The 23,913-nt window shown below is 46.1% G+C and overlaps 1 protein-coding gene across 2 annotated transcripts in view; it reads left to right on the top strand.

Moving 5' to 3' along the window:
- Positions 1 to 23,913, top strand: part of LOC139421853 (collagen and calcium binding EGF domains 1) — a 105,645-nt gene that overhangs the window by 63,240 nt on the left and 18,492 nt on the right. The window contains exons 3-7 of one of the 2 annotated variants that reach the window (XM_071172980.1): positions 5,157 to 5,209; positions 7,825 to 7,959; positions 9,497 to 9,634; positions 18,723 to 18,832; positions 22,381 to 22,489. In XM_071172980.1, the coding sequence (XP_071029081.1) occupies positions 5,157 to 5,209; positions 7,825 to 7,959; positions 9,497 to 9,634; positions 18,723 to 18,832; positions 22,381 to 22,489 (545 nt within the window). The remainder of the gene's footprint in view (positions 1 to 5,156; positions 5,210 to 7,824; positions 7,960 to 9,496; positions 9,635 to 18,722; positions 18,833 to 22,380; positions 22,490 to 23,913) is intronic. The other variant, XM_071172981.1, reaches the window with a different exon arrangement.

The following is a 23,913-nucleotide window of genomic DNA, read 5'->3' on the forward strand; positions in this document are numbered from 1 at the left end:
CATTCCACTAGGCCTATAACCTAATACATTCCACTAGGCCTATAACCTAATACATTACCCTAGGCCTATAACCTAATACATTCCACTAGGCCTATAACCTAATACATTACCCTAGGCCTGTAGCCTAATACATTCCACTAGGCCTATAACCTAATACATTACCCTAGGCCTGTAGCCTAATACATTCCACTAGGCCTATAACCTAATACATTACCCTAGGCCTGTAGCCTAATACATTCCACTAGGCCTATAACCTAATACATTACCCTAGGCCTATAACCTAATACATTACCCTAGGCCTATAACCTAATACATTACCCTAGGCCTATAACCTAATACATTCCACTAGGCCTATAACCTAATACATTCCACTAGGCCTATAACCTAATACATTACCCTATAACCTAATACATTACCCTATAACCTAATACATTCCACTGGGCCTATAGCCTAATACATTCCACTAGGCCTGTAGCCTAATACATTCCACTAGGCCTATAACCTAATACATTCCACTAGGCCTATAACCTAATACATTACCCTAGGCCTATAACCTAATACATTACCCTATAACCTAATACATTCCACTAGGCCTATAACCTAATACATTACCCTAGGCCTGTAGCCTAATACATTCCACTAGGCCTATAACCTAATACATTACCCTAGGCCTGTAGCCTAATACATTCCACTAGGCCTATAACCTAATACATTCCACTAGGCCTATAACCTAATACATTCCACTAGGCCTATAACCTAATACATTCCACTAGGCCTATAACCTAATACATTACCCTAGGCCTATAACCTAATACATTACCCTAGGCCTTAACCTAATACATTCCACTAGGCCTATAACCTAATACATTCCACCAGGCCTATAACCTAATACATTCCACTAGGCCTATAACCTAATACATTCCACTAGGCCTATAGTCTAATACATTACCCTATAACCTAATACATTCCACTAGGCCTATAACCTAATACATTCCACTAGGCCTATAGTCTAATACATTACCCTATAACCGAATACATTCCACTAGGCCTATAACCTAATACATTCCACTAGGCCAATAACCTAATACATTACCCTAGGCCTATAACCTAATACATTACCCTAGGCCTTAACCTAATACATTACCCTAGGCCTATAACCTAATACATTCCACTAGGCCTATATGTAACGGCGTTCGTCTGTAGGAGGAAGAGAAGCGGACCAAAGCGCAGCGTGGTGGTTATTCATGTTTTAATAAATCGCTACACATGAACAAACTAACAAAAAACAAGAAATGTGAACACGCAAAACAGTCCTATCCTGTGACACCAAACACAGTGACAGGAACAATCACCCACAAACAAACAGTGAAACCCAGGCTACCTAAGTATGATTCTCAATCAGAGACAACTAATGACACCTGCCTCTGATTGAGAACCATACTAGGCCGAAAACATAGAACTGACCCAAAACATAGAAAAACAAACATAGACTGCCCACCCAACTCACGCCCTGACCATACTAAATAAATACAAAAACAAAGGAAATAGAGGTCAGAACGTGACAGTACCCCCCCCCCCAAAGGTGCGGACTCCGGCCGCAAAACCTTGACCTATAGGGGAGGGTCTGGGTGGGCGTCTGTCCGCGGTGGCGGCTCTGGCGCGGGACGCGGACCCCACTTCGCCATTGTCTTAGTCCGCCGTATTGTCCACCTCCGTGGCTTACTCCCCATGCCCACCCCTCTCAATGACCCCACTGGACAGAGGGGCTGCTCGGGACAGAGGTGAAGCAGCAGCTCGGGACAGAGGGGCAGCTGCTCGGGACAGAGGGGCAGCTGCTCGGGACAGAGGGGCAGCTGCTCGGGACAGAGGGGCAGCTGCTCGGGACAGAGGGGCTCTAGCGGCCCCTGGCTGACTGGCGGCACTGGCGGCCCCTGGCTGACTGGCGGCCCCTGGCTGACTTGCGGCACTGGCGGCCCCTGGTTGACTGGCGGCGCTGGCGCTGGGCTGACTGGCGGCACTGGCGGCCCCTGGTTGACTGGCGGCACTGGCGGCCCCTGGCTGACTGGCGGCACTGGCGGCCCCTGGCTGACGGGCGGCACTGGCGGCCCCTGGCTGACGGGCGGCATTGGCGGCTCCTGGCAGACGGGCGGCGCTGGCGGCGCTGGGCAGACGGGCGGCGCTGGCGGCGCCGGGCAGACGGGCGGCGCTGGCGGCGCCGGGCAGACGGGCGGCGCTGGCGGCGCCGGACAGGCGGGAGGCTCCGGCAGAGGCGCCGGACAGGCGGGAGGCTCCGGCAGAGGCGCCGGACAGGCGGGAGGCTCCGGCAGAGGCGCCGGACAGGCGGGAGGCTCCGGCAGAGGCGCCGGACAGGCGGGAGGCTCCGGCAGAGGCGCCGGACAGGCGGGAGGCTCCGGCAGAGGCGCCGGACAGGCGGGAGGCTCCGGCAGAGGCGCCGGACAGGCGGGAGGCTCCGGCAGCGGCGCCGGACAGGCGGGAGGCTCCGGCAGAGGCGCCGGACAGGCGGGAGGCTCCGGCAGAGGCGCCGGACAGGCGGGAGGCTCCGGCAGCGGCGCCGGACAGGCGGGAGACTCCGGCAGAGGCGCCGGACAGGCGGGAGACTCCGGCAGCGCTGGAGAGGAGGAAGGCTCTGGTAGCGCCGGAGAGGCGGGAGACTCCGGCAGCGCTGGAGAGGAGGAAGGCTCTGGACGGATGTGCCGGAGAGACAGCCTGGTACGGGGAGCTGCCACCGGAGGGCTGGGGTGTGGAGGTGGTGACGGATAGACCGGGCCGTGCAGGCGCACTGGAGCTCTTGAGCACCGAGCCTGCCCAACCTTACCCGGTTGAATGGTCCCGGTCGCCCTGCCAGTGCGGCGAGGTGGAATAGCCCGCACTGGGCTATGCAGGCGAACCGGGGACACCGTGCGCAAGGCTGGTGCCATGTAAGCCGGCCCAAGGAGACGCACTGGAGACCAGATGCGTAGAGCCGGCTTCATGGCACTTGGCTCGATGCCCACTCTAGCCCGGCCGATACGCGGAGCTGGAATGTACCGCACCGGGCTGTGCACCCGCACTGGGGACACCGTGCGCTCCACAGCATAACACGGTGCCTGCCCGGTCTCTCTAGCCCCCCGGTAACCACAGGAAGTTGGCTCAGGTCTCCTACCTGGCGTAGCCATACTCCCTGTTAGCCCCCCCCCAAGACATTTTTGGGGCTGACTCCCGGGCTTCCATCCACGACGCCGCGCTGCCTCCTCATACCAGCGCCTCTCCGCTTTCGCCGCCTCCCGTTCTTCCTTGGGGCGGCGATACTCTCCTGGCTGAGCCCAAGGTCCTTTACCGTCTAGTTCGTCCTCCCATGTCCATACCTCCTCGCGCTGCTCTTGCTGCTGCTTTTTCCTTTGCCCATTACCACACCGCTTGGTCCTGTTGTGGTGGGTGATTCTGTAACGGCGTTCGTCTGTAGGAGGAAGAGAAGCGGACCAAAGCGCAGCGTGGTGGTTATTCATGTTTTAATAAATCGCTACACATGAACAAACTAACAAAAAACAAGAAATGTGAACACGCAAAACAGTCCTATCCTGTGACACCAAACACAGTGACAGGAACAATCACCCACAAACAAACAGTGAAACCCAGGCTACCTAAGTATGATTCTCAATCAGAGACAACTAATGACACCTGCCTCTGATTGAGAACCATACTAGGCCGAAAACATAGAACTGACCCAAAACATAGAAAAACAAACATAGACTGCCCACCCAACTCACGCCCTGACCATACTAAATAAATACAAAAACAAAGGAAATAGAGGTCAGAACGTGACACTATAACCTAATACATTACCCTAGGCCTATAACCTAATACATTCCACTAGGCCTATAACCTAATACATTACCCTAGGCCTATAACCTAATACATTCCACTAGGCCTATAACCTAATACATTACCCTAGGCCTATAACCTAATACATTACCCTAGGCCTATAACCTAATACATTACCCTAGGCCTATAACCTAATACATTCCACTAGGCCTGTAGCCTTATAAAGGAAGTGTCAGAATGGAAACAAATTAAAAGCATGGAACAAAGGGGAAATAATCACTGACAACATGAGCTACTGGGTGAGGATTAGGAGCCCCTTTACCACAAGAGGTTGATGGCACCTTATTGGGGAAAACGGGCTCATGTTAATGACTGGAGCGGAATTGGTGGAATGGTATCAAACACGTGGTTTCCATGGTTCCCAGGTGTTTGATGCCATTCCATTTGCTCCGCTCCTGTGCCCTTTACTAGTACCTATGTCTGGTATGTACAGTATATCTATGTACGTGTCCTGTGAGGGTGTGATTCTACCTGATCTCAGTGACAGAGCTGTCATAATTGTGAGAAATCTTTCCGGTCCAGTTGAGGTACCTCACGGTGACATAATTCACTTTTAGTCTCTGCGCCGAAACTCACTCCTACTGATGACCCATTGGCATCAGTCGTTACTTTGGCAATTCAAGATGGCGCTGCCCATTTTTCCTTTATTTAACTAGGCAAGTCAATTAAGAACAAATTCTTATTTACAAAGTTTGCCTACCGGGGAACAGTGGGTTAACTGCCTTGTTCAGGGTTTTTACCTCGTCGGCTCGGGGATTCAATCTAGCAACCTTTCGATTACTGGTCCAACCTGCCGCTCCTAATAAACGTTGTTCAAGATTACAATACTGAAAATATAGACGTTTCTATGTTACAAAGCACGTGTTTTGGGTTAGTGGATCGGATCTCTTTCCTCAGCGTAACTTCTTGAAGTGTTTCCTTTCTCCTTAACAAACCAAACATTGAAATACCCTTATTGAAGGTTTAGTAAAAACCCAAACCGGTCCGCGCATCAATACCGGTGTATATAGTAAAATACCTGGCATCCACAGATGTCTGGCTCAGTCTTGAGGAGAAGATGGTTATGACATTATAACAGATAGTCGCCTACACAGCCACAGAACAACTTAGCATTCGGAATCGTTATGAGCATGTCAAATTGTAGAACGAGAGCTTCAACTGTCCATTTTGAATTTGACCACAAGTAACATTCTGGGTCACAAAACTTTTTAAAATTGTTTAAGGTGTGTCTTTTGACTCTTTTTTTTGTGTGTGCTTTGCTTGATCTTTTTCAGGAAGAAATGTTGTGAGGGGTTTAAGTTTGTGCTGGGCCAGTGCATTCCTGAAGGTATGGAACCGTTCCCAATTTGCATCCCAAATGGCACGCTATTCCCTACAGAGTACACTACTTTTGGCCAGAGACCTATGGCACCCTATTCCCTACATAGTACACTACTTTTGGCCAGAGGCCTATGGCACCCTATTCCCTACATAGTACACTGCTTTTGACCAGCCCAGTACTGCACTGTGTAGGGAATAGTGTGCTATTTGGGATGCAGATTTATGTCTTTCTTTGGTCTTTCTTGTGTGTTTGCTTAGATATTTTTGGCGACCATTCCCTGGTGTTCATAGGTTTGTGTCTCTGGTTTAACCCATAAATCATTAGATTGATATGCTGTTATTTTAACCTTCTTGTTATTTTAACCTTCCTGTAATTTTAACCTTCCTGTTATTTTAACCTTCCTGTTATTTTAACCTTCCTGTTATTTTAACCTTCCTGTAATTTTAACCTTCCTGTTATTTTAACCTTCCTGTTATTTTAACCTTCCTGTTATTTTAACCTTCCTGTTATTTTAACCTTCCTGTAATTTTAACCTTCCTGTTATTTTAACCTTCCTGTAATTTTAACCTTCCTGTTATTTTAACCTTCCTGTTATTTTAACCTTCCTGTAATTTTAACCATCCTGTTATTTTAACCTTCCTGTTATTTTAACCTTCCTGTTATTTTAACTTTCCTGTTATTTTAACCTTCCTGTAATTTTAACCTTCCTGTTATTTTAACCTTCCTGTTATTTTAACCTTCCTGTAATTTTAACCTTCCTGTTATTTTAACCTTCCTGTTATTTTAACCTTCCTGTAATGTTAACCTTCCTGTAATTTTAACCTTCCTGTTATTTTAACCTTCCTGTTATTTTAACCTTCCTGTTATTTTAACCTTCCTGTAATTTTAACCTTCCTGTTATTTTAACCTTCCTGTTATTTTAACCTTCCTGTTATTTTAACCTTCCTGTAATTTTAACCTTCCTGTTATTTTAACCTTCCTGTTATGTTAACCTTCCTGTAATTTTAACCTTCCTGTTATTTTAACCTTCCTGTTATTTTAACCTTCCTGTAATTTTAACCTTCCTGTTATTTTAACCTTCCTGTTATTTTAACCTTCCTGTAATTTTAACCTTACTGTTATTTTAACCTTCCTGTTATTTTAACCTTCCTGTTATTTTAACCTTCCTGTAATTTTAACCTTCCTGTAATTTTAACCTTCCTGTTATTTTAACCTTCCTGTTATTTTAACCTTCCTGTAATTTTAACATTCCTGTTATTTTAACCTTCCTGTTATTTTAACCTTCCTGTTATTTTAACCTTCCTGTAATTTTAACCTTCCTGTTATTTTAACCTTCCTGTTATTTTAACCTTCCTGTAATTTTAACCTTCCTGTTATTTTAACCTTCCTGTTATTTTAACCTTCCTGTTATTTTAACCTTCCTGTTATTTTAACCTTCCTGTAATTTTAACCTTCCTGTTATTTTAACCTTCCTGTTATTTTAACCTTCCTGTAATTTTAACCTTCCTGTTATTTTAACCTTCCTGTAATTTTAACCTTCCTGTAGTTTTAACCTTCCTGTAATTTTAACCTTCCTGTTATTTTAACCTTCCTGTAATTTTAACCTTCCTGTTATTTTAATCTTCCTGTTATTTTAACCTTCCTGTAATTTTAACCTTCCTGTTATTTTAACCGTTCTGTTATTTGAACCTTTCTGAAAGAGCGTAAGAAAGCATGCTAGGTGTTTAATGATTTTAAAGTACAGTTATTTCATTACTGTTGGATTTTGTTAAACCTCATATTCTGTTACAATGAGTCCATTGGCACATGCCGTCTCCATTCGTGTTAAAGCGTTTTCTTCAACCGTAACATGTGATCATCATATTGTTATGAAAGGCATCATTCGTCTTACTAAGTATTCAGTGACTGGAGACTTCAATTCTATTCAACTTTTATTGGTCCTCCAATTACTAACGCGCTTTAATTAAGGCATGAGAGACAATGACTTCAAAGTGCAGTGTCATAAACATCAGTAATGAGTATGAAATCGTGTGCTAAAAGCAGGAACTGGAATCAGACCTGTGCTTGATCGCTCTATTCACACATAACTGGTGCCATCTAACCTGGTCCCAGATCTGATTTGTGTTGTTTTAGGCCAACCGTTGGAGATGCCAGGACAGCACAAACAGATCTGGGACCAGGTTAGGTGCCGTCATAGTGCAATTAATCAGTCCTAGCTGTGTTTGTAAGACGGAGTAGTATCTCTATACCAGTCCCAGCTGTGTTTCTGATAGAAGCGTCTATGTGTGTGTACAGATTATGATGTGCGTCTACAGATGGTGTGTGTACAGATTATGATGTGTGTGTACAGATTATGATGTGTGTGTACAGATTATGATGTGTGTGTACAGATTATGATGTGTGTGTACAGATTATGATGTGCGTCTACAGATGGTGTGTGTACAGATTATGATGTGTGTGTACAGATGATGTGTGTGTACAGATTATGACGTGTGTGTGTACAGATTATGATGTGTGTGTACAGATTATGATGTGTGTGTACAGATTATGATGTGTGTGTACAGATTATGATGTGCGTCTACAGATGATGTGTGTGTACAGATTATGACGTGTGTGTACAGATTATGACGTGTGTGATGGCGCCCCCTGTGAACAACAGTGCACGGACCACTTTGGACGGGTCGTGTGCACCTGTTACCCTGGTTACCGCTACGACCGGGAGCGACACCGGAACAGAGAGAAGCCATACTGCCTGGGTGAGACCTGGTCCCACACATATAAATAGAATGTACATTCTAGTAACTATATTTCTATGGTCCTACGCCCCTGTATTAACACAGTCACCGAGCAAAGATAACCATGGCCAAGTACTACTACTCAGGTATGGCCTCCAGTAAGTGTTGTACCCTCTCCAGCTACATATTCAGCTACATTTTCAACAAAATATTCAGCTACATTTTCAACAAAATATTCAGCTACATATTCAGCTACATTTTCAACAAAATATTCAGCTACATAGTCAGCTACATAGTCAGCTACATAGTCAGCTACATATTCAGCTACATAGTCAGCTACATAGTCAGCTACATAGTCAGCTACATATTCAGCTACATATTCAGCTACATAGTCAGCTACATATTCAGCTACATAGTCAGCTACATAGTCAGCTACATAGTCAGCTACATATTCAGCTACATATTCAGCTACATATTCAGCTACATTTTCAACAAAATATTCAGCTACATATTCAGCTACATATTCAGCTACATTTTCAACAAAATATTCAGCTACATAGTCAGCTACATAGTCAGCTACATATTCAGCTACATATTCAGCTACATAGTCAGCTACATAGTCAGCTACATATTCAGCTACATTTTCAACAAAATATTCAGCTACATAGTCAGCTACATAGTCAGCTACATATTCAGCTACATTTTCAACAAAATATTCAGCTACATAGTCAGCTACATAGTCAGCTACATATTCAGCTACATATTCAGCTACATATTCAGCTACATTTTCAACAAAATATTCAGCTACATATTCAGCTACATTTTCAACAAAATATTCAGCTACATAGTCAGCTACATAGTCAGCTACATAGTCAGCTACATATTCGGCTACATAGTCGGCTACATAGTCGGCTACATAGTCGGCTACATAGTCGGCTACATAGTCGGCTACATAGTCGGCTACATAGTCGGCTACATAGTCGGCTACATAGTCGGCTACATAGTCGGCTACATAGTCAGCTACATATTCCATAATATACTTCACTTTGAAGTCCTTTTTTGTTTCAGTGTTGTTATTTTAGTAGCATTCTCTCACAGGCTTGGACACTGGCAGTCTCACATTTCATTTTATTTCAAATGGCACTTCTCATGATAGACCGCATTAAGAATACAACAAGTTGAACAAGCCCGTCTTTGTGTTTTCTCTTTCTTTCTCCTCTTTCTTCACCACCCCCCTCTGTTTCTCTTTCTCTACCCTCTCTCGCCACCTCTTTCTTTCCCCCTCTCTCGCCACTCCCCCCCCCTCTCTCTCCTGTCACCAACCCTTCTCTCTCCCTATCTCGCCGCCACCCTCACTCTCTTTCTCGCCGCCACCCCCTCTCTCTCCCCCTCTCTCTCTCTCTTTCCTCCTTTCTCACCACCACTCTCCCCCTCTCTCACCACCACCCCCTCTCGCCACCTCTTTCTCTCCTCTCTTTCTCTTTCTCTCTCTCTCTCTCTCTCTCTCTCTCTCTCTCTCTCTCTCTCTCTCTCTCTCTCTCTCTCTCTCTCTCTCTAGACATGGATGAGTGTGCCAACAACAACGGGACGGTGTGCTCTCAGGTCTGTCTGAACTCTCCAGGGAGCTACAGGTGTGAGTGTGAGAAAGGCTTTTTCCTGGAAGAGGATGGGAAGACCTGCACCAAGGGGGAGAGAGGTGAGGGGGAGATTTTTTTTGGCTGACATTTTTTCCTGGTTATTCCTTTCCAGGCCCTAGGATCAGGTCCCCTCTGCCCATATAAATGATTCATTATGATCGAAAAGGGGAAACTGATCCTAAACCAGCACTCCTAGATGAGATGCTTTCTGAACACAGGCCCCGAAGGCACGTCTGACAGTGATTTAATATTTTTTTTTACCTTTATTTAACTAGGCAAGTCAGTTAAGAACAAATGATTATTTACAAAGACGGGCCTACACCGACCAAACCCGGCCGCCCTATGGGACTCCCATTCACGGCCGGTTGTCATAGAGCCTGGATTAGAACCTGGGTGTCTGTAGTGACGCCTCTAGCACTGAGATACAGGGCCTTGGAACACTGTGCCACTCGGGAGAGGACCCTAGCGTGCATCCCAAATGACACCATATTCCCTATATAGTGCACTACTTTAGACCAGAGCCATATAGATGCCTATTCCCTATATAGTGCACAACTTTAGACCAGAGCCCTATGGATCCCTATTCCCTATATAGTGCACAACTTTAGACCAGAGCCCTATGGATCCCTATTCCCTATATAGTGCACTACTTTAGACTAGGGCCCAGAAGTACACTACACACTACCAATCATTTTATTGGTCACATGTCGCTGAAAACAACAGGTGTACACTTTACAGTGAAATTCTTATGGCTATATACAAGGAGCACGGGTTCTGAGTCAGTGTGCGGGGTACCAGCTAGTTGATGTGATTGAGGTAATATTGACTGGTCAATCTGGAGATATATATGTGTGTATGTGTGAATGTGTGTGTATAGGGTCTAGTGAGTGTGCATAGAGCCAGTGCAAAACAACTAAGATAAATAAATAATAGATTGGATGGCTTGGGGGTAGGGTATAGGGAAAAGGGTGCCATTTGATGGCTTGGGGGTAGGGTATAGGGAATAGGGTGCCATTTGATGGCTTGGGGGTAGGGTATAGGGAATAGGGTGTCATTGGATGGCTTGGGGGTAGGGTATAGGGAATAGGATGTCATTGGATGGCTTGGGGGTAGGGTATAGGGAATAGGGTGTCATTGGATGGCTTGGAGGTAGGGTATAGGGAATAGGGTGTCATTGGATGGCTTGGAGGTAGGGTATAGGGAATAGGGTGCAATTTGATGGCTTGGGGGTAGGGTATAGGGAATAGGGTGCCGTTTGATGGCTTGGGGGTAGGGTATAGGGAATAGGGTGCAATTTGATGGCTTGGGGGTAGGGTATAGGGAATAGGGTGCCGTTTGATGGCTTGGGGGTAGGGTATAGGGAATAGGGTGTCATTGGATGGCTTGGAGGTAGGGTATAGGGAATAGGGTGCCGTTTGATGGCTTGGGGGTAGGGTATAGGGAATAGGGTGCCGTTTGATGGCTTGGGGGTAGGGTATAGGGAATAGGGTGCCGTTTGATGGCTTGGAGGTAGGGTATAGGGAATAGGGTGCCGTTTGATGGCTTGGGGGTAGGGTATAGGGAATAGGGTGCCGTTTGATGGCTTGGAGGTAGGGTATAGGGAATAGGGTGCCGTTTGATGGCTTGGGGGTAGGGTATAGGGAATAGGGTGCCGCTTGATGGCTTGGAGGTAGGGTATAGGGAATAGGGTGCCGTTTGATGGCTTGGGGGTAGGGTATAGGGAATAGGGTGCCGTTTGATGGCTTGGAGGTAGGGTATAGGGAATAGGGTGCAATTTGATGGCTTGGGGGTAGGGTATAGGGAATAGGGTGCCGTTTGATGGCTTGGGGGTAGGGTATAGGGAATAGGGTGCAATTTGATGGCTTGGGGGTAGGGTATAGGGAATAGGGTGCCGTTTGATGGCTTGGGGGTAGGGTATAGGGAATAGGGTGCCGTTTGATGGCTTGGGGGTAGGGTATAGGGAATAGGGTGCCGTTTGATGGCTTGGGGTAGGGTATAGCGAATAGGGTGTCATTTGGGACGTAGTAGTCTACAGACACCTGGCATCCATTATAGATCACATGATCCTATTTCAGAAGGAGTCTCTCTCCCAACGCGAGCCGCCCCCTTCACTCCTGTTCTAGTTTGATGTGCCTCAAACAAACAGCAGAAAAAGAGGAGCTGCTGCAGGTTTTTTTTTGTAGGTTAGTAAAGGAAGTGATCATGGTTTGGTCATTCACAACTTCCTCTGGTTCCTGTTAGATTATCTAACGTTAAATTCACACTGTGTGTCTTACTGAGAACAGTTAGGCACACAGGCACACACACACACACACACACAAACACACACACACACACACACACACACTTTTAGCTGTGAGGTTAATCCACAACCCGCCTTGCAGCAGTGTAATACATCTAGTCTTCACTTCTCCAAAACATAAAGACAATCTCTCAAAGCAAAGCTGACTTCATCTGGTTTTGGGAATAGCTTGCCTTGCAGCCTAGGGTTGTGCAAGTACCCCACCATCATTAAAGTGGTGTTTTTTTATGTTCCCTTGAAAAGAGTGTGCAGTTAACCTGGGAGGGAGGGAGGGAGGGGAGGGGGCTGGTGGGAAAACCCAACAACCTTGATGTGTGAGCTTGATTAAAGGTATTCTGTGGGTCTTTGCTGAAAAGTAATCATAGCCATGCCTTTCACCTGTGCTGCGATCCACTGAGATCTATCAGCAACATAATATTGTGGGGAGCAGGATGTGTGGTCTTTACACCACAGCCCCCCTACTCCCCTGTCTACGTACTGTACTCCCCTGCCTTTCACCTGTGCTGCGATCCACTGAGATCTATCAGCAACATAATATTGTGGGGAGCAGGATGTGTGGTCTTTACACCACAGCCCCCCTACTCCGCTGTCTACGTACTGTACTCCCCTGCCTTTCACCTGTGCTGCGATCCACTGAGATCTATCAGCAACATAATATTGTGGGGAGCAGGATGTGTGGTCTTTACACCACAGCCCCCCTACTCCCCTGTCTACCTACTCTACTCCCCTGTCTACGTACTGTACTCCCCTGTCTACCTACTCTACTCCCCTGTCTACTCTACTCTACTCCCCTCTCTACTCTACTCCCCTGTCTACCTACTCTACTGCCCTGTCTACTCTACTCTCCTGTCTACCTACTCTACTCCCCTGTCTACTCTACTCTACTAACCTGTCTACTCTACTCCCCTGTCTACCTACTCTACTCCCCTGTCTACGTATTGTACTCCCCTGTCTACCTACTCTACTCCCCTGTCTACTCTACTCTACTCCCCTGTCTACTCTACTCTCCTGTCTACTCTACTCTCCTGTCTACTGTACTCCCCTGTCTACTTACTGTTCTCCCCTGTCTACCTACTCTACGCTCCTGTCTACCTACTCTACTCTCCTGTCTACTCTACTCTCCTGTCTACCTACTCTACTCTCCTGTCTACCTACTCTACTCTCCTGTCTACCTACTCTACTCTCCTGTCTACCTACTCTACTCCCCTGTCTACCTACTCTACTCCCCTGTCTCCCTGCTCCCCTGTCTCCCCACTCCTGTCTCCCTGCTCCCCTGTCTCCCTGCTCCCCTGTCTCCCCACTCCTGTCTCCCTGCTCCCCTGTCTCCCTGCTCCCCTGTCTCCCTGCTCCTCTGTCTCCCTGCTCCCCTGTCTCCCCACTCCTGTCTCCGTGCTCCCCTGTCTCCCTGCTCCCCTGTCTCCCTGCTCCCCTGTTTCCCTGCTCCCCTGTCTCCCCACTCCTGTCTCCCTGCTCCCCTGTCTCCCTGCTCCCCTGTCTCCCTACTCCCCTGTCTCTCTGTTTGGCTCCCTACCTTCTTAGTCATGCCCTCCACCTGTGCTGCGATCCACTCTCTATCAACAACACCACACTGTGTGGAGTCAAGCTATATATCACCACAGATCACAGCAGAGAGTCAAGCTATAGATCACCACAGATCACAGCAGAGAGTCAAGCTATAGATCACCACAGATCACAGCAGAGAGTCAAGCTATAGATCACCACGGATCCCAGCAGAGTCAAGCTATAGATCACCACAGATCACAGCAGAGAGTCAAGCTATAGATCACCACAGATCACAGCAGAGAGTCAAGCTATAGATCACCACAGATCACAGCAGAGAGTCAAGCTATAGATCACCACAGATCACAACAAGGCATGTAGTCTAGATTCTATACCACCCTCCCCTGCCTGCCCCACAGCCCCACAGCCCCACCACATTGCCTTTGATCTCCACTGATAGCAGCAAGGCATGTGGTCTAGACTCTATACCACCCTCCTCTGCCTGCCCCACAGCCCCACAGCCCCACCACGTTGCCTGTGATCTCCACTGATAGCAGCAAGGCACGTGGTCTACGATATTGGCTACTCAGCCCTCCTGCTCCCAAGCCCCCCACACCAAACACAAACACATACAGCTCCATTACATATTTACTAGAGCAGCTTCCTCCTCCCTCTAGGATTTCCAGCCACCCATTACACTAGGGTACAGGTACAATGTTTAACGGCATATATATATATACAGTATATATATATATATATATATATGCCGATCACTCATCCCTCTCGCTTCAGCCGTTTTCTCTTAGGGTAAACTTTTAGAAAAAATGTGCTATCTAGAACCTGAAAGGGTTCTTCGGCTGTCCCCATAGGAGAACCCTTTGAAGTACCCTTTTTGGTTCCAGGTAGAACAATTCCAAAACTACTACCTTATACACACAAGTGTAAAGGGATAAAGAATATGTACATAAAGATATATGAATGAGTGATGGTACAGAGCGGCATAGGCAAGATGCAGTAGATGGTATCGAGTACAGTATATACATATGAGATGAGAATGTAAACAAAGTGGCATAGTTCAAAGTGGCTAGTGATACATGTATTACATAAAGATGCAGTAGATGATATAGAGTACAGTATATATGTATACTTATGAGATAAATAATGTAGGATATGTAAACATTATATTAAGTAGCATTGTTTAAAGTGGCTAGTGATATATTTTACATCAATTCCCATTATTAAAGTGGCTGGAGTTGAGTCAGTGTGTTGGCAGCAGCCACTCAATGTTAGTGGTGGCTGTTTAACAGTCTGATGGCCTTGAGATAGAAGCTGTTTTTCAGTCGCTCGGTCCCAGCTTTGATGCACCTGTACTGACCTCGCCTTCTGGATGATAGCGGGGTGAACAGGCAGTGGCTCGGGTGGTTGTTGTCCTTGATGATCTTTATGGCCTTCCTGTGACATCGGGTGGTGTAGGTGTCCTGGAGGGCAGGTAGTTTGCCCCCGGTGATGCGTTGGGCAGACCTCACTACCCTCTGGAGAGCCTTACGGTTGTGGGCGGAGCAGTTGCCGTACCAGGCGGTGATACAGCCCGACAGGATGCTCTCGATTGTGCATCTGTAGAGGTTTGTGAGTGCTTTTGGTGACAAGCCGAATTTCTTCAGCCTCCTGAGGTTGAAGAGACGCTGCTGCGCCTTCTTCACAATGCTGTCTGTGTGGGTGGACCAATTCAGTTTGTCTGTGATGTGTACGCCGAGGAACTTAAAACTTACTACCCTCTCCACTACTGTTCCATCGATGTGGATAGGGGGGTGTTCCCTCTGCTGTTTCCTGAAGTTCACAATAATCTCCTTAGTTTTGTTGACGTTGAGTGTGAGGTTATTTTCCTGACACCACACTCCGAGGGCCCTCACCTCCTCCCTGTAGGCCGTGTTGTCCGCAATCTTGATGATTGAGTTGGAGGCGTGCGTGGCCACGCAGTCGTGGGTGAACAGGGAGTACAGGAGAGGGCTCAGAACGCACCCTTGTGGGGCCCCAGTGTTGAGGATCAGCGGGGTGGAGATGTTGTTACCTACCCTCACCACCTGGGGGTGGCCCGTCAGGAAGTCCAGTACCCAGTTGCACAGGGCAGGGTCGAGACCCAGGGTCTCGAGCTTGATGACGAGTTTGGAGGGTACTATGGTGTTAAATGCTGAGCTGTAGTCGATGAACAGCATTCTCACATAGGTATTCCTCTTGTCCAGATGGGTTAGGGCAGTGTGCAGTGTGGTTGAGATTGCATCGTCTGTGGACCTATTTGGGCGGTAAGCAAATTGAAGTGGGTCTAGGGTGTCAGGTAGGGTGGAGGTGATATGGTCCTTGACTAGTCTCTCAAAGCACTTCATGATGACGGAGGTGAGTGCTACGGGGCGGTAGTCGTTTAGCTCAGTTACCTTAGCTTTCTTGGGAACAGGAACAATGGTGGCCCTCTTGAAGCATGTGGGAACAGCAGACTGGGATAGGGATCGATTGAATATGTCTGTAAACACACCAGCCAGCTGGTCTGCGCATGCTCTGAGGGCGCGGCTGGGGATGCCGTCTGGGCCTGCAGCCAGGAGAGGAGAGTCCGCATGTTTTGGTTGCGGGCAGTGTCAGTGGCACTGTATTGTCCTCAAAGCGGGCAAAAAAGTTATTTAGTCTGCCTGGGAGGAAGGCATCCTGGTCCGTGACTGGGCTGGTTTTCTTTTTGTAATCCGTGATTGACTGTAGACCCTGCCACATACCTCTTGTGTCTGAGCCATTGAATTGCGATTCTACTTTGTCTCTATACTGACGCTTAGCTTGTTTGATTGCCTTGCGGAGGGAATAGCTACACTGTTTGTATTCGGTCATGTTTCCGGTCACCTTGCCCTGATTAAAAGCAGTGGTTCGTGCTTTCAGTTTCACGCGAATGCTGCCATCAATCCACGGTTTCTGGTTTGGGAATATTTTAATCGTTGCTATGGGAACGACATCTTCAATGCACGTTCTAAATGTCTCTATACAGTGCACGACCCACAGACTTTAGTCAAAAGCAGTGCACTATAAAGGGAATAGGGTGCCATAGGGCTCTGGTCTAAAGTAGTGCACTATATAGGGAATAGGGTGCCATAGGGCTCTGGTCTAAAGTAGTGCACTATATAGGGAATAGGGTGCCATAGGGCTCTGGTCTAAAGTAGTGCAGTATAAAGGGAATAGGGTGCCATTTGGGCTCTGATCTAAAGTAGTGCACTATAAAGGGAATAGGGTGCCATTTGGGACACAGACTATTTGGGACTATTTTTCTTCGTTTAACATACTTGCAGCATTCCTAGACGGACGAAAGATTTCCCCTCAGATTTTGCCACAGATATCTCTGTTTCTGATATCTTTTTTTTACAGACTGGTGACACAGATGTGTTTTTATTGTCACATCTTTCAAATAGTAAAAGAGCAATGACTAGTTACAGGGCCTTCAGAAAGTATTCATGCTCCTTGACCTATTCTACATTTTGTCGTGTTGCAGCCTGAATTCAAATTCAGACCTACACACAATACCCCATAATGACAAAGTGATAACAGGTTTTTAGAAATGTTGAAAATTCTCTATACAGAAATATCTCATTTAAATACACTACTGTTCAAAGAGTTTGGGGTCACTTAGAAATGTCCTTGTTTTTGAAAGAAAGTTCATTTTTGGGCCATTAAAATAACATCAAATTGATCAGAAATACCAGTGTAGACATTGTTAATGTTGTAAATGACTATTGTAGCTGGAAACGGCTTATTTTTTATGGAATATCTACATAGGTGTACAGAGGCCCATTATCAGCAACCATCACTCCTGTGTTCCAATGGAACGTTGTGTTAGCTAATCCAAGTTTATAATTTTAAAAGGTTAATTGATCATTAGAAAACCCTTTTGCAATTATGTTAGCACAGCTGAAAACTTTTGTCCTGATTAAATAAGCAATAGAACTGACCTTCTTTAGACTAGCTGAGTATCTGGAGCATCAGCATTAGTGGGTTCGATTACAGGCTCAAAATGGCCAGAAACAAATAACTTTCTTCTGAAACTCATCAGTCTATTCTTGTTCTGATAAATGAAGGCTATTCCATGCGAGAAATTGCCAAGAAACTGGAGATCTCGTACAATGCTGTATACTGCTCCCTTCACGGAACAGCACAAACTGGCTCTAACCAGAATAGAAAGAGGAGTGGGAGGCCCCGGTGCACAACTGAGGAAGAGGACAAGTACATTAGAGTGTCTAGTTTGAGAAACAGATGCCTCACAAGTCCTCAACTGGCAGCTTCATTAAATAGTACCCACAAAACACCAGTCTCAATGTCAACAGTGAAGAGGCGTCTTCGGGATGCTGGCCTTCTAGGCAGACTTCCTCTGTCCAGTGTCTGTGTTCTTTTGCCCATCTTAATCTTTTATTTTTATTGGCCAGTCTGAGATATGTATTTTTCTTTGCAACTCTGCCTAAAAGGCCACCATCCCGGAGTTGCCTCTTCACTCTGTCAATTAGGTTAGTATTGTGGAGTAACTACGATGTTATTGATCCATCCTCAGTTTTCTCCTATCACAGCCATTAAACTCTGTAGCTGTTTTAATGTCACCTTTGACCTCTTGGTGATTATCCCTTAGCTGTTTCCTTCCTGTCTGGCAACTGAATTAGGAAGGACGCCTGTATCTTTGTAGTAACTGGGTGTATTGATACACCAAAGTGTAATTAATAACTTCACCATGCTCAAAGGGATATTCAATGTCTGCTTTTCTTATTTGTTCTCATCTACCAATCGGTGTCCTTCTTTACGAGGCATTGGAAAACCTCCCTGGTCTTTGTGGTTGAATCTGTGTTTGAAATTCACTGCTCGACTGAGGGACCTTACAGATCATTTGAATGTGTGTGAAACGGAGATGAGGTAGTCATTCAGAAATCATGTCAAACACTATTATTGCACAGACAGTGAGTCCATGCAATTTATTATGTGACTTGTTAAGCACATTTTTACTCCTGAACTTATTTGGGCTTGCCTTAACAAAGGGGTTGAATACTTATTGACTAAAGACATTTCAGCTGAACATGTTTTATTCATTTGTAAACAATTACAAATACAAAATCTCACTTTAACATTATAGGGTATTATGTATAGGCCGGTGACAAAAATAACATCTAAATGTAATCCATTTTAAATTGAGGCTGTAACACAACAAAATGTGGAACAAGTCAAGGGGTATGAATACTTTCTGAAGTCACTGTGATGACGTTTGGTGTGTCTATATTTAAAAAAAATAAAAAATAAATGTTGAGTAACATTTTGCTGTGGTTTATGCGCTCCCTCAGCAGCTGGGCCGTTTGAGACGTCAGACAACGTGATGAAGGCTGGGGCATGCTCTGCTACGTGTGAAGACTTTCACCAGATCAAGATTACTGTCTTTCAGCTCAAACAAAAGGTTTGTTCTGGTTTCCACTAATCTGAATAATAATAATAATAATAATAATACTCACACTTTTATTTTCCTACTAGCACTTACTTTGCTGATATCTAACTTATTGAGGGAAAATGTACCGACTGTGAAGTGTGGTTGTCCCACCCAGCTATCTTCAGACGAATGCACTAACTGTAAGTCACTCTGGATAAGAGCGTCTGCTAAATGACTACCATTTAAATGTCAATGCAATTAAAAAAAAAGACGTTAAATGCACCTGGTTGGATTCAGGTTTATTAAAAGGTGGTGCTGGTAACGATTATTATTGTTATTATAACGTCTTGTATTTCATTTGTGTTGCTGCTTACCACTGAGCCATTCCACATAAAAAACAGTTGGTTGGATTCAGTTAGGTATTAAAATGGATCAGGATTATTCCATTGGTTTATTTAGTCATTCATTGTATATACTATTGTATGTTTCATTCACCAAAGAACTATGCGTATCACTGGTCAATATCTGTCAATATATTCAGGTAGAATAACACTGGGAAACATCTCCTCTGGGACGCAGAACGACGTTTATTGTACGTAATAAACATTATTGAAATCATTTTGGATTACTGCCGCTAGCGAGTTGGTTCTGTAAATTATGTCAGTCGTTGTAAAGTGCCGGTTATACGGTGTAAAACTCACTGGAGTGGTACCACACACACACACACACACACACACACATACACACACACACACACACACACACACACACACACACACACACACACACACACACACACACACACACACACACACACACACACTGCTTAGTGAGTATTTCCAGCCCTCTAGCCTTCTCAGTCAGGCTCAATCTGTAGACCAGTCTGTCAACAGGGCAGTTCACCACTCTGCCCTGTAACATGTGATATATGGTTCCCAGCCGTGTGGTCCTATGGGGTTCAGTAGGCACGCTACTAGCTCTTTTTTTCATTGGAGGGAAAAACATGAAATAGGCCTATGTGGCTAGTGTGCTGCAAATGGCACCCTATACCCCAATCCCTACATAGGACCCATAGGGCTCTGGTCAAAAGTAGGGCTCTGGTCAAAAGTAGGGCTCTGGTCAAAAGTAGTCGTGCTCTATATAGGGAATAGGGTACAATTTGGGACGCAGTCTAAGAAAACAAATTGTCTTTTGAGAACAGAGGTCAGATATTGTGCAGGGGGGGGAGGAGGGGGGTTGACTGACTGACTGACAGGAAAGGAAGATTATGGCCATTACTGGTCACCCACTGCCCCCCTCAAGGCATAAACGCAGGCTGCTTTGGATTATTACTTACATAGCTGCTCGTCTCTACAAACCAACACTTACTCCTTCATCTCATGTCATGGTCCGGAGACCTCATCGGCAGGAATAATGATTCAATTGGAGGTTCTCTGATTCATCGCCCCTGTCCAGGGACACACCATGTCATATGACTTGCACACCAGTTGGCAGGTAATGTAAGGCCTCAGTCTAATGTTTGGCCACGGTCTAATGTATGGCCCCAGCCCCAGCCTAATGTAAGGCCCCAGCCCCAGAGACTAATGTATGGCCCCAGCCCCAGCCTAATGTATGGCCCCAGCCTTTTATATGGCCACAGCCTAATGTATAGCCCCAGCCTAATGTATGGCCCCAGAGACTAATGTATGGCCCCAGCCTAATGTATGGCCCCAGAGACTAATGTATGACTCCAGCCCCAGCCTAATGTATGGCCCCAGCCTTTTATATGGCCACAGCCTAATGTATGGCCCCAGCCTAATGTATAGCCCCAGCCTAATGTATAGCCCCAGGCTAATGTATGGCTACAGCCTAATGTATGGCCCCAGCCTAATGTATGGCCCCAGCCCCAGCCTAATGTATGGCTACAGCCTAATGTATGGCCCCAGCCTAATGTATAGCCCCAGCCTAATGTATAGCCCCAGCCTAATGTATGGCTACAGCCTAATGTATGGCCCCAGCCTAATGTATGGCCCCAGCCCCAGCCTAATGTATGGCTACAGCCTAATGTATGGCCCCAGCCCCAGCCTAATGTATGGCTACAGCCTAATGTATGGCCCCAGAGACTAATGTATGACTCCAGCCCCAGCCTAATGTATGGCCCCAGCCTTTTATATGGCCACAGCCTAATGTATGGCCCCAGCTTAATGTATAGCCCCAGCCTAATGTATAGCCCCAGCCTAATGTATGGCCCCAGCCTAATGTATGGCCCCAGCCTAATGTATGGCCCCAGCCCTAGCCTAATGTATGGCCCAGGCCTCAGCCAAATGTATGGCCCCAGCCTAATGTATGGCCCCAGCCCCAGCCTAATGTATGGCTACAGCCTAATGTATGGCCCCAGCCCCAGCCTAATGTATGGCTACAGCCTAATGTATGGCCCCAGAGACTAATGTATGACTCCAGCCCCAGCCTAATGTATGGCCCCAGCCTTTTATATGGCCACAGCCTAATGTATGGCCCCAGCTTAATGTATAGCCCCAGCCTAATGTATAGCCCCAGCCTAATGTATGGCCCCAGCCTAATGTATGGCCCCAGCCTAATGTATGGCCCCAGCCCTAGCCTAATGTATGGCCCAGGCCTCAGCCAAATGTATGGCCCCAGCCTAATGTATGGCCCCAGCCCCAGCCTAATGTATGGCCCCAGCCTAATGTATGGCCACAGCCTAATGTATGGCCCCAGCCTAATGTATGGCCCCAACCTAATGTATGGCCCCAGCCTAATGTATGGCCCCAGCCCCAGCCTAATGTATGGCTACAGCCTAATGTATGGCCCCAGCCTAATTGTATAGCCCCAGCCCCAGCCTAATGTATGTCCCCAGCCTAATGTATAGCCCCAGCCCCAGCCTAATGTATGGCCCAGGCCCCATCCTAATGTATGGCCCCAGCCTAATGTATGGCCCCAGCCTAATGTATGGCCCCAGCCTGTACTACGCTTTGATATAGAGTACTCACATGTACATGTATATATCCCAGAGTACAGTGCGGTCTCCTGGTCTACCTAAGTAAAGCATAGTGATTTCCTGGGCCTGCGTCTGGTTATTACAAATTGACATAGCTGGTTTCAAGTCGTACTCTGACACAACAAATAATTCACGTAGAGAATGTCATTTTCTTGTCCTGTAAGTTTAATACATCCATGTAGTAACTATTATTACAGGTCCTTGAACATGGAATACACTCTTACGCTGTAATCTCCCCGTAGGCTTCTGCTCTATGATGACTGACAGCCAAGTGGCTGTAATCTCCCCGTAGGCTTCTGCTCTATGATGACTGACAGCCAAGTGGCTGTATCGTCGACATGCCTGATCCTTCCTCCATTATCTCAGACCTCTCTCTCATTAAGACTGATCTTGAAAAAATCCTTTGAGCTAGAACCGCTACATTAAATGGGCCATTTAGGATAGGATTTTTTACTTCTAAATTAATGATATATTGCAATTGATTGTTGAAGAATATAACTGATGAATGCCTTATGATCTTAGTTCAACTATTGTACTAAAAACATGAACAATCTTAACTATATCCGTTCTTCTTGTTCTATAGATCGCCATGTTGCCCAGCAACGCTGATGTCACCAAGCAGATGACCAGTGAGAAGATGCTGATGTCACACTCCTTCCTGCCCGGACCTCCTGGTCTGCCCGGACCTCCAGGTAAAACTAGCTGTAGTATAATGTTTCTGTCTGTCTGTGTTCTAGCTGTAGTATAATGTCTCTGTCTATCGTCCTGTAGTATAATGTCTCTGTCTATCGTCCTGTAGTATAATGTTTCTGTCTGTCTGTGTTCTATCTATCGTCCTGTAGTATAATGTCTCTGTCTATCGTCCTGTAGTATAATGTCTCTGTCTATCTGTAGTTCTGTAGTAAATCAAATCAAATCAAATCTAATTTATTTGTCACATACACATGGTTAGCAGATGTTAGTGCGAATGTAGCGAAATGCTTGTGCTTCTAGTTCCGACAATGCAGTAATAACCAACGAGTAATCTAACTAACAATTCCAAAACTACTACCTTATACACACAAGTGTAAAGGGATAAAGAATATGTACATAAAGATATATGAATGAGTGATGGTACAGAATGGCATAGGCAAGATGCAGTAGATGGTATCGAGTACAGTATATACATATGAGATGAGTATGTAAACAAAGTGGCATAGTTTAAAGTGGCTAGTGATACATGTATTACATAAATATGCAGTAGATGATATAGAGTACAGTATATACGTATACATACGAGATGAATAATGTAGGGTATGTAAACATATTAAGTGACATTGTTTAAAGTGGCTAGTGATATATTTTACATCAATTCCCATCAATTCCCATTATTAAAGTGGCTGGAGTTGAGTCAGTGTGTTGGCAGCAGCCACTCAATGTTAGTGGTGGCTGTTTAACAGTCTGATGGCCTTGAGATAGAAGCTGTTTTTCAGTCTCTCGGTCCCAGCTTTGATGCACCTGTACTGACCTCGCCTTCTGGATGATAGCGGGGTGAACAGGCGATGGCTCGGGTGGTTTGTTGTCCTTGATGATCTTTATGGCCTTCCTGTGACATCGGGTGGTGTAGGTGTCCTGGAGGGCAGGTAGTTTGCCCCCGGTGATGCGTTGTGCAGACCTCACTACCCTCTGGAGAGCCTTACGGTTGTGGGCGGAGCAGTTGCCGTACCAGGCGGTGATACAGCCCGACAGGATGCTCTCGATTGTGCATCTGTAGAGGTTTGTGAGTGCTTTTGGTGACAAGCCGAATTTCTTCAGCCTCCTGAGGTTGAAGAGGCGCTGCTGCGCCTTCTTCACGATGCTGTCTGTGTGAGTGGACCAATTCAGTTTGTCTGTGATGTGTACGCCGAGGAACTTAAAACTTACTACGCTCTCCACTACTGTCCCATCGATGTGGATAGGGGAGTGCTCCCTCTGCTGTTTCCTGAAGTCCACAATCATCTCCTATGTTTTGTTGATATTGAGTGTGAGGTTATTTTCCTGACACCACACTCCGAGGGCCCTCACCTCCTCCCTGTAGGCTGTCTCGTCGTTGTTGGTAATCAAGCCTACCACTGTTGTGTCGTCCGCAAACTTGATG

The sequence above is a fragment of the Oncorhynchus clarkii genome, chromosome 12, assembly GCF_045791955.1.
Source record: "Oncorhynchus clarkii lewisi isolate Uvic-CL-2024 chromosome 12, UVic_Ocla_1.0, whole genome shotgun sequence".
NCBI classification, from domain to species: Eukaryota; Metazoa; Chordata; class Actinopteri; order Salmoniformes; family Salmonidae; genus Oncorhynchus; species Oncorhynchus clarkii.